The sequence below is a fragment of the Cupressus sempervirens genome, chromosome 3 (genome assembly GCF_028749045.1).
Source record: "Cupressus sempervirens isolate cs-2001-9-10 chromosome 3, ASM2874904v1, whole genome shotgun sequence".
NCBI classification, from domain to species: Eukaryota; Viridiplantae; Streptophyta; class Pinopsida; order Cupressales; family Cupressaceae; genus Cupressus; species Cupressus sempervirens.
In genome coordinates, this window is record NC_143120.1 from 468400478 (window position 1) to 468412940 (window position 12463).

At 34.9% G+C, this 12463-nt stretch overlaps 1 protein-coding gene across 4 annotated transcripts in view; it reads right to left on the reverse strand.

Moving 5' to 3' along the window:
• Nucleotides 1-12463, reverse strand: part of LOC149567168 (trigger factor type chaperone family protein) — a 225029-nt gene that overhangs the window by 49450 nt on the left and 163116 nt on the right. For all 4 annotated transcript variants that reach the window (XM_089820353.1, XM_089820354.1, XM_089820351.1 and 1 more), the window contains exon 6: nt 2125-2215. In XM_089820353.1, coding sequence (XP_089676479.1) covers nt 2125-2215 — 91 coding nt within the window. The remainder of the gene's footprint in view (nt 1-2124; nt 2216-12463) is intronic.

Sequence of the window (12463 nt, forward strand, 5' to 3'; positions counted from 1 at the left end):
CCTATTAAAAAGCTCTATAGAGATGAATGAGACTTTAAACACCTAGTGTCAAATACAGAGTGTTGAATGCAGGTCATGGAATGTTGAATGCAAACAAATGAGACTAGTGTTGGGCTTCTTAAAAAGTTATAATATAAAACTAAACCTAAAATGGCCCAACGACTTTTCGAAGGTATTTCCTGCATTTTTGTGGATTTCAACATGATATATTCTAAATTATGTGCAACCATTTCTTTCAGTATTTCATTGCCTGTTTTTTGCATGATCTACTCAGCCAGGTAACTGTACCACGAAATATCGCAGGTTAGGCGATATTTCACCATTTTTTGCAACTATGATTTTACCAATAATGTACCAGCAAGATCCAATATTTACTCACTCAACAGAAAACACTACCAAACCAAGTACTAAAATTCATTAGTACTAATATTGGTTTTGTTGTGTCTATGGGCACACGTGTTTATCTCTCTTTAGTTAGTATTGGTTAGTTTATTATTTTTGGGTCTTATTTTGTTTTATCCTCCAAGTCTTGTCAGCCTTGTTTGGCATGTGAGTTCTCTCCCTCTCTCTCTGCCCTCTTTTTACTCATTGCTTGGTTTGCCATCTACAATTTTGTTTTCCTTTGCTCTCTTGCATTCTAATGATGGATGATCTAGTGTGATCTGAAATGTTGATGCTAAAAAACTATTACACGATCGAACATAGAAAAAATAACACAAAAGTACTAATAGACGAAAAAACTAATCAAAGTATGTACAATGGTTTAACAAAAGGAGACCCTCAATGTGTGTCATTTTGTATCGATTCTAAAACATAGAATGGCATTCCCTAACATACATTAAGCTCATGTTTCCTTTTGATGGTCCAGAAGTGACAATATTTCAATATGTAGTACTAATCAGCAACAAAGTATCAAAGAAAATAACAGATTAGCCTAATTTATTTATCATTCCAAAAATACATCGCTACCAAGACATTAAACTCTAATAATAATATTAGACATGTTATAAATATTAAATCCCTCTATGAATAAATAATAAATATTATAAACAGACAATAACATTAAAACTCTTCATAAATAGCTAATGTAAAATTGAATTTAATCTTCATCAAAAATAATAATAAATAACCAGCAATGTAGGAAAGAAATTTAAGCTCTCATTATTTTTTCTAAAATTTGCATGCAAATCCAAATGAATTCCACACAATTTCCACACCCAAAGGACATAAGGGTTTTCATTCCCTAGTCCAAGGCTGAGTCCAAAAGCTTTTTGTCCGCCAAAATTTCATACACCAAGGGTCTTCATCCTTGAATGAAAACTATGAAATTCAAAATTCAAACATAAAGAAGGTGAATAATGATGATAAATAATGAGCCTTGACTTCTCTTTTAAAGGTACATTGCCATTGGATTTTCTTTTGATTATTATATATTTTTTTTTTCCACTTCAAGACATTAATATTATGTAACGTTTTCAAATTTCCTTGGTATATAAGAACATTTTAATCCCATCCCCACTCCCTCACCCACAAAACAAAAACAAAATAGACAAAAACTACCATTTTTAAATATTGAGATATAAAAATGAATATAAAAATACAACACTTGGTGAAGGTTTTACAAATGAAGTTGCAAGCAGAGTGGGTTTCCGTAGTTCAGCACACTTGAGCTGTAGTACTAGGATGGGTGACCTCTTGGGAAGTCTCGTTGATTCACCCCCATGAGCATCACCTAGATCCAGTGAGTGCTAAGTGTTCCATTCATTCTCATGAGAGATGGGTTCATCTGAACCAATACGCATGAAATATGGGTCAACGAGTTTGACTCAAAAACCACAGTTAAATGCTGCTAGCAATATCACAATATAATATATACTGTTATATATATACATATGGAAGTATGTGCATGTGTGTGTGTGTGTGTGTGTGTGTGTGTGTGTGTGTGTGAGAGAGAGAGAGAGAGAGAAAGACCATATGAGACTTGAGTAGCACCTAGAACTTTGTATACAATATCAAACAGAAAGCCACGAGATAATAATATTTTGACAATGTATCATGAAAATGGAACAAAGGATGTTGCAAACCTTTGAAGGATTTTTAAAGAAAAAATATGCAAAAGTTTACCCTTTTGCTCAGTGAATGGCAGTTTATCACCATCTGTTCCATCTTCATTTATTCGTATAGCTGACATATCAAGAACCAGGACATCGCCAATCTACATCAATTGTTCAAGCTTTATGAGCACAATGGTTACAATTGGTGCTTAGTAAAATATTCATATTATATAATTCACTGTCCCTTAAAAACCTGTTAAACCCTTGTATAAAAATGCCTCAAAAAGAAAAACCACATTTTCAAAATGCTCCTACATATGATTTATATGACACAAACCCATCTCTTTTGTCCTTTTCTTTTCTAAAAGGCTTCGGAGAAAAGGATGGTGTGTGTAGGAATCTGAATTTTGAACACATGTACTCAAAGTGAACTAAGTGATAATTTTCTGCTCAAAAGTTTGTCCCAAACTTTCATGTATGTACCCCAAAATAAACTTTTGTTTCAGCAATGACTTTTCTTCTGAAAATTAGACATGCAAAAGGTAAACATTCACTTCTTGCATTTATGTGAAGTTAATCATGCAATATTTCCTGAATGAAATAAGACAATAGCTGGAAATTTCTTTTATATCCATTGTGAACCTATGTGAGCTTTAAGAAAATAGCAGGACAGATCTAACAAATTCCCTTTTATCAACAAAATAATATGTTCAAAAAGAAATGTATATGATCCAAGGCTGATCATCAGACAATCGATGCAAATGCACCTCCTTAATACAAAATGATGCTAACATGAGCCCAACAATCATGAGTATTTCTCAAACTAGTCTTGAAATACCTAGCTTCTAAGTAAACAACAGCAACACCTTGAAGTAGTTGCATTGTTTGAAATGCACAAATAAAGATCATCCACTATTGCATGTCAAATTAATCAGCAATCTTTAATCCTTATTGTTAACCCACTTACATCCTTCCTCTATGCATGCCTTAAAGCTATTGTAACATCCAAATGAACAAGCATCTGTGTAACTTTTGCAAACAATAAATATCATCATTCAACTCATCATCTTAATGATAAGACAACTATTCCATCAGTTGAACTTCACATCTTGAATATTGTATAAGTTCTTATTTCTTTCGAGGAATTTTGTGATTTAGAACAACCAGTGGTCAGCATATGAAAATATTTTCACAGCAACCAAATCTAGCATTACACTGAGAGCATAAAATAGTATTGAGAGTTTGAACTGAAATAAGAATCATCCACTTCCTAATCAGTATGTTTTCAATATAAGCATAGTAAATAAAGCCAAACCTCTTCTGTTATTTATCCAATATCTGACTGGAAGAGGGGGGTGGAAAAAGCATCACGGGAACAATTTTGACCCTACCATGAAGCTACAGCCTTCCCAGTGCTAGCCCATGAAAGGAGGCAGATCCACCACAAAAATCTAGCATTCTGTGGGTAACACATGAAATCTGTCCAATATGAAGTGACCAACACATTCAACCTTTTTATGCCTAGGTAGACATATCCATTCATATGCCCCTTTACCCATGAAATGACTCAATTTTAACTAAAATAATTTTTTGCCTAATCACTTGAATTATTAGCTTTAGCTAAAGCATTTGTTTCAGATATCTACCTTCAGCACTAATCCAGTTGTCACTTAGCACCTTTAGACATTATCTATTATATTTACACACACACACACACACACACACTTATGGTTAGCATACAGTCCATGATATTCAGGATTCAACCCTGTATTGCATTGTATTTACTTAGTTTTTCTGGTACAATTAATTATGCCATTAGTTACTGTTCTCATTGATAACAATGATATTCTCATTAAACAATGGAGTGAAGTTACAGACAGGTGTCCTGATCAATGTTGCTTGAAGTTTTACAGCTACTATGTTGAGATGTTACAGGATGCATAGTTGTTCAAGGCATGTACATGATTAATGGTAAGATATGTTCACAAGATTACAATTGAGGGTAGTTGCATAGGTACAAAATAGGCACTGAAAATAGACTAGAGTATCACATTAGCCATAATTTGAGTTGAGTTTCATGCTGTGGGGATTGCATTGCCTATTTTTCCTTCAATGTGCTAGTGATTTACAATTTCAGTTGTAGAATAATAGGGCTGATTTGAACACAAGACAAGTAGTGGCCGATGATAGGAGGTATACATCTGCTATAATTTACAACGGCAATCAAGTGGAAACCATATCTTATTTGCTTTCCCCATGGCTATTGTAGAAATTATCAGTAATCATATCCAACCTTTGGTCAGACCTTTACAACCACAACAAAAATGTTAATCCTAAGAGGTTCTTCAGTAGCATACAAGTTCAGATATAACCCTTTTCCTTGCTGAATAGGTTTTACTAAAGAGCCTTTTAATCCTCCTCACAATTAGACTCTACTATAGTTATCAGATTATCATCAGCAGCCTTTTCATGCAGTTCAACACCATCTTATCCATTTCTGAGTTTTTATCATGCAACTAGGAGCTAACTCCCATAAAATAATGATCTTAAATTCTAAAATTGCATTGAAATAAATTCTCATGGGCTAAATTAGTGCAATATAACTTGCAAAATTGATACAATGTGAGTCAGAGGCACTTGCAAAATTGATACTATGTGAGTCAGAGGTGATCAGTCTCACTCATCTGAGAGCATAATTCTAAACAGAGATTACCTATTTTGTATTAGGTGCATCTGTTTCTTATTTCCGACCCTCAATACTCAGCCTTCATAGAGTGGACACCATAAATAGTAGAGATACAAACCATCATGCATACCTCTTAAGGAAATTTCAGAGATTGGCTACTCCCAACCACACCTAACCCTCTTCTTTGTTTCCTCTTTGTTGTAATGTCCCCCTTTTGGTTAATTGGGTGAGAGTGACTTCTTAAATGTTATGTTTGGATATGATACATGCCTCATTAGTGTCGCCACCCTTCAAGCAACACTTCATTATCTTGATGTTTTGTTCACTAATCTGATTGGTTTTTTACTTTCTTATGAATACCAATCAGTGTTACCAGGAGACGCATCTCCCCCCCTCTGAGATGCATCTCAGAGACTTTTAGAGTCTCCGGAGACTCTGAAAAGAGGTGGAGACTTCGTGACAGAGTCTCCCAGAGTGTCCCTGTCTCTAAATGAAGAATCCAAAGTCTCCTGCGCATCTCCTGCATGAAAATCAATTAAAAACATACAATTTTATGTGTCTTAATATTGCCTTCACAATAATAATATTATAATTGTAACCTAAAATGACTGTAGCCAATAGCAAGCCTTTTAAAACATTAGAGATTTTTTATTTTTCTAACTTGCTTGGATGACCAAATCAAAGTATTTTGCTTCATGCAAGGTATCAGATGATGGCAGAGAAAGTATGAAAGACTTGTATGCAACAAAATTCAGAGCCGGAATCCATTTCCACGTAACCTGCAATCGTTTTCAATGTCATACCTGTCTGCATTTGTATTGCCTTGCCTTACCATCCTGCATTTTTCCTTATCTGCGTTTTTCAGATCTTCATTTATTTGTCTAAATCTTCCAGATATCTTTATCTGTGTTTTTATTTGCCTGCATACAACAATAATAGGTTAAATCTCAGGAAAGTTAAGCTCCCAAGTTGATAGTTACATATCCCAATAAGGAAAATACTTCAGTCCCAACGATTTACCTCAGTACTCTTTTTTCTGCATCTCACTTCATCAAGGCTTTTCTTAAACCTTGATAGGCTGGTGACTGCAACATTATATATGACACAGTTATCGCGTGTTTAATTGGACTATAATGAAATTTTTGATATTTATTTTCATGAAAGAGGTGTAACACTTCATTTTTAGACAATTTTCACCCTGTACCCATTAGTATTTCCCTGTGATTAAAATTCTCCACATTGCACATTCAGTTTTTGAGAAAAGAGTCTTAATGAATAGAAAGGATAGAAGCAACTTCTGAGCAGATGCATTCAGATTATTGAGAACCCAACTCATGTGCCCCTCTCTTCCTGTGAGTTTGTTACGGTGGTCAGAAGAAAAGTGCTGATAAAATTCCCAGCTCCTAGTGTGCTGGTAAAAAATGTAGTTCCTATGCTCTGCATGCTCTTAGGATCCCGATGATTAAAAAATTCCAACTTTCCTACTTCAACAAATGCATCTGCTTTTCCCATTATTTAAGCATACAGTAAACAAGCCAATACCAGCACTAATTTCTTTTTATTTTTAAAATTTTATAAACAGTATACTGGTCTGATTTGCATCTTTTTTTTTAATCTAATTTCTTTTTAACATTTTAATTTTCTTTGTGCAGAATGTCAAGTGGGGGATGATATCCATTCTGGAAATATTGTGATCGTATTCGAGGGAATAAGGGTATAGTTGAAACAACTAGAATCAAATGTAAACATTGTCCAAGAGAATGGCATGGAACTTACACAAGGGTGAAGGCTCATTTCCTTAGTATACCTGGAAAAGGTGTTGAATCCTGTGAAAATGAGGCAATACGTCTTGAGGCTGTGGGGGATCAAGAAAGGGCTGATGGGAAAGTATATCTAAATGTTAGCTCCTCTCATGCTTCACAACAGGGGCACCTACTAGCACCACGATTGAAACTCAATCTCTGAATAGCAATGCAATAGATATAAATGCATCTTCTAGTAGAGGTGTGGCAGCACAACGTTCATAGATACACAAGAGACCACACATTGGCAGCTTAAACCCCATTGCAAAATTTTTTGATATGCAAGGCTGAGAAGTAGTGGATGCAGCGATTGCAAGGTTCTTTTGTGAAAATGGAACACCATTTAACGCTGCCCGTTCAACTTTCTTTGTAGAGATGGTCCAAGCTATCAATAATGGACCAGCAGGGTATAAGCCACCAGGGTCTGATAAGCTCAGCACTACTCTAATCGATATAGAAAAACTTCGATTAGAGCAACTAACATTACCATTGAAGAGAATGTGGGCTTTTGAAGGTTGCAGTATTGTGATGGATGGGTGGACATATACTAGGAATCGTTCCCTACTCAATGTCATGGTAACATGATGCAAAGGACCTTATTTTCTAAAGGCAATTGATTGCATAGGACAAGAAAAGTATGCTGATTATCTTCATAACCAGTTATGTGACAGCATTGAGGAGGTGGGAGCATCACATGTGCTGCAAATTATAACTGATGCTGCCCCTATTTGCAAAGCAGCAGATTTAATGGAGAAAAAGAATTACAAGCATATTTTTTGGACACCATGTTGTGTGCATTCACTGAATAATGCACTAAAGGATATTGGCAAATTTAAGTGGATTCTAGATCTCATAGGAAAAGGTAGAAAAATTCAGATGTTCATATGTAACCATCACCACACAAGCAATTTATCAGAAATATGCCAAAGTGGAACTTTTGAAACCAGCTGATACAAGGTTTGCATCTTATTTTATTCTTCTTGACTGCCTTTGTGAAGTCAAGGGAGCATTGTACTCCTTAGTTGTTAGTGATGCATGGGATTCTTGGAGACAATCTTCATTCGCAAACTCAAATTGGCATTTTTTTGGGGGAGATTTATGAGGAAATGGATTCTATGTGTGAAAGAATCAAGACAATAATAGATGCTAGAGATCCTTCTTTATATCCTTCGATAGAAGAAAAAAATACATGGAAGATGGAATAAACTGAACACACCCCTTCAATGTGCAGCATTTGCCTTAAATCCTAAATGGCATTACACATAAGAGACCAAGAAGAGGCCTTCACATGAGGATAGAGAGGTGTTGAAGGGGTTTTGAGCTGCAATAAAAAAGATTTACAGTTGAGGTTATGAGGCTTGGGTTATAAGAAGCCAATGGAATAAGTTCTCACGTGGCAAAGGTGATTTTGCTTCAGGGGAAGCTTTATATTATATGCAAGCAACAAAAGACCCTATAGAATGGTGGTACTACCATGGAGGTGATACTCTTGAGTTGCATTCATTTGCAATAAGATTTCTGTCATAAGTGGCTAGTTCTTCAGCTAGTGAGAGAAATTGGAGTACTTAAGGTTTTATTCATTTATTCATTAAAGAGGAGTCAATTGGGATCAAAGAAAGAAGAGAACCTGGTGTACATTTATTGCAGATTTCGCCTTCTCTCTCATGTTGATCCTGCATATATGGAGGGTCCTTCAGGAAAATGGGACCAAATTACACATGATGGAGATGCTGTAATACTAGAGGAAGAAGCGGTTGAATTGGATGGCCTTAATGAATTGCCCACAATTGTACTACCATCAGAGGAACCTGAGTTGGAGAGATGATTTTCTAGATAGCATGATAGTTGAAGACTTTGAGATGGATGATCATAGCCTTATGGATTAGATGATAATAAACTATTACCATTATACTAGATAGATTCTGATTTTTATTTATAGTTCATTTTTTGTTTGCATATCAGCGATGTAGCATCAAACTATATCTTTTTGAATTTCAAATTTCAATATGTAATGAATCTAATGATATCTTCAGTGATGCTGATTATTAATCTGATACAACGATGATCATATGCAATATTTAGATATCAGATATGACTATGAGATATCAAATATGTTTTTAACTTTTTTGAAATGTGTGAACTTCTAATGTTGAATAAACATATTTATAACTTTTCATTATTCTTGTTTTCAAAGCACTATGTTATTTATGAATCTATGGCACTTAGGCATTTTTAAAATATGTTTTAAAAAAAATTGACATCCCCAAAAGTACCCTCATCTCTTGTTTGAAAAATAGTTGTACCGATACTAGTACCGGAGACCTCCAAGTCTTCCCATCTCCCGATACATTGATATCAATTAATAGTCTTAATTAATCATCACTATTGTAGTCTTATTAGCATGCCTCTCTTAGATAATTGTATCTCTTAACAAATCAGTTTATAAGGATATGGGCTTGACCCTTTGGTGAAATCGCGGGGCTTCTTGCTTCTAGTGCCAACAACCAAGGTTCACTTCCCCAAAGGTTCGCTCTCTACAATGTCAACAATAGAGAGCCTCTACCTTGACCCTTGGTGAAATAGCAGAGCTTCTAAACTGTAGGGCTTGAAAAAAGATTCAATTGCTTAAAAAGGCTTGACCATTTGGTGAAATGGCAAGGCTTCTTGCATGTAGTGCAAACAACCAAAGTTCAATGCCCCACAAGGTCTCTCTATTGTATCAACAATGAAGAGCCCTTACCTTGACCCCTTACTGAAATAGTGGGGTTTCTTGCCTGTAGAGCTCACAACCAAGATTCAACAATTTTAATCTCTGAATGAGTGGGATGTCAAAAGCAAGGATAGGGTTTTAGTTGCAAAAGACAAAGCGGGGGATGTCGAGGAAGATGGTAAGGATGTAATGTACCCTACTTAGACCTTGCTTAATTTGCCCAAAAATAAATTTGCATAAGAGTTTGGATTGTATTTGGGGATGACAACTTGTATTGTTTCCTCATAGATGGTGTCGCAGCATCATCGATAGGTTGTTATACCCCATCATTATCAACATATCAATTATATCCTTTTATGTTATATCTTATTTTATATTCTTTGTATCCTTTTACATTATCAATACTAGTTGTATACTACGATCTAGTCCAACTATTGATAGATCTTATTTCTCATTGTTCCTTTTCTAATAATGTCTACGTACTAATCTCTTCCTTTAGATGGGTGACTTTATCCAATCAAATGTTAGGCTATTGTTATTCCAGCGATCTCTGGTGAAAGACAATTAATGGTTTTATTCTCTTTTATATATATATATATATAGATCTTCTTATCTTCCCATTGATTGTATTCCCAACATGTCAACCAAATTGCTAATGACCATAATCATTGTTGCACCTGATAATTATATTATATCGCATGAATAGATGTTGCTCATATATATCATTCATTCAAGAGAGATCCTAACATAGAGAAAGGATCGATTCCTCAATCCAAACGTTATGAATGTCTCTTTTGATCTCCTCTATGGATATTGCTTGAAGCCAACACTGCATCAATGGATTCTCTTTGAAATCAATATGAATGGAAGTGCATACACAACAATCTACTAATGGAGAGGGTCTATACTATGATGGCACTTACAATATAATGCTTGCATTGTTTCTTCCTACTCAATGGTATTCACACTAGTTGCTTCTTTTTGTCTTTCCTTCCTCATGATATGTCATTACATTTTTCACTAAGAAAGTTCCTATCAATATTAATTCTTTCCAAATGTCGTGTCAATGGTAAAAACATACTATTCTTCCCTCTATTTGGATATCACTCAATTGGCAATTCCCCTAATTGCCCATTATTATTTTTCATATATCCCCTCCTCTTTCTAATCTCTCCTCCATTCTCATGTGTATCAAGGACTGGAATAGTAATGTCCTTCCATTGCAGCCCAAATAGAATTGTTCATGGCACCACTTCCTTAATCACCATCGATGTCTAATCTTTATCTATATTGGTCAATATTTCCCAATCAGAGTTAATTGGATGTTTAGTATTACCCACAATAGTTATAGTTTAACGGAGTTATCTTTGATTATATGCTAAGCCACGAAAAATAGTCTTAAGTGCCAAGCCAGCCTATGGAGAATAATGTACTTATCTTCCACACAAGATAAGCCAATAGCGTTGATTATTTAGGCTTACCTTTAGACGTATTAGATATATTGATAACATATTATATTAGTAATGGTAGGTTACAATATATTATTCATTTTTCTATTAAATTTTTATTAATTTTATATTTGATTATTATTAATTATTTATTTTGTAACTAAAATAAATATTTTGTTCTTTTTTGCATTTTAATATTATATTATATAACATATTTTAATATATATAATATTTGTATTATCTAATATATATTCATTCATAATATAATATATGATAATATTTATATTTTAATATTTAACGTTTTGATTAATTTAATTCTTATTTATTATTAAATCTTATTTCAAAATGGGGACATCACAAAGGAAGCGCAAAGTCTGGACTCTTTGGTTTCAACAATGGTGATTATAAGTCTAGTGTTTGGTAGGCATTGCAAGTTGTTGCAGTTGGGGTGGAGTGTTCTACCCTCAGGTTTGTGGGTGTTGTGGCTTTGCACCTTAAGCCCCTTTTTTATTGCTTTAATGGACTTGTTCCTTTGCATTGTCTATTTTTGGTTCAATTGTTCACTAGAAAGGGCCACTTATTTGGCCTACGGCTGGATTGGGTTTTTCTCCCTCTGCCTTCCTCTGTCTTGTGCTTTCCTACTCTGTTCAAGGGTTTAATTTTGTCATGCAAGGGTTATTCTTGGTTGTTTATGTTGTTCATGGAGATGTTGTGGGTCCCTTCCCTAAGTGACTTTGACCTTATTTGTGTCGGTATTGTTCTTTTTGACAAGGGGTTTTATAGCATCCCTTCTCATCCCCTTCTATCTACTCCCTCTGCCCTTGCACTCCTTGAGTCGTCGAGGGTTCTAGCATGGACTATGTTAGTTTGGAGGAGAATTCTCTTTGTAGTACTCTGCCACTTCTTTTAGTTGCCAAGTGGAAGCTTTGATCTCTCTATTTGACTTTGGTTCTTCAGAGATTTCCAGTTTATGGGCTTATTGTGGTGGTCCTTGCTATACTAGTGGTTGGTAATCTTTACCAAAGTGTTTTGGGCACTTTGTTACCCCTCTCTATTCCTATGAACTCGTTTTTTTCATAATGGACCATACTAGTTTAACACCTTTTTGAAAGAAAAATCTCATTGGCCAACCCCATTCTTTCATTTTTCATAATTTGGTTGCTAGATGTATTGTCCACAATTTACATGCTTCATTGGTTTCTCTTCATTGAGAATTGAGGCTTCAAGAAAAACACACATTGACAATAATACCTCATGATACTCAGTTTGCCAATGAATTAGGCCACAAAGAAAATTAGTTTCATCTTTCAAGCATGACTCTAGCTCCAAAATTTCTTTATGATTGGTTCCAACCAATCTTGGCTCTATTTCCCTTTCTATCCAAAATCTCAATGTAACAAATCCAAGGATGTTTATTCCTTGCAACTTAGTTCATTATATCAATCACATGCTTTCAGGCCTTGTTCTCACTAGAGATAGTATTCATTTTCCAAATGTGATCAGCTTTGGCTACTACTAGCCATCCTCTCTCGAATGATACAATGTACATTTTTATTTGCAGCAAGATGGCCACAAAATTTAGGGGCAATTATTGGGTCCCAATTCTTTCTTTCTACACTATCAACATCCCCAATGGCCTGATTCTATGGTGATTAACACCTACTAGGTGAAATTTTTTTCAAGGCATGTTAAGTGTCTTCTAGTAGTATGTTTACTCCTGAGCCTCCATCGACAATGTTATTTGCAAGGTTCTCCGTGATTTA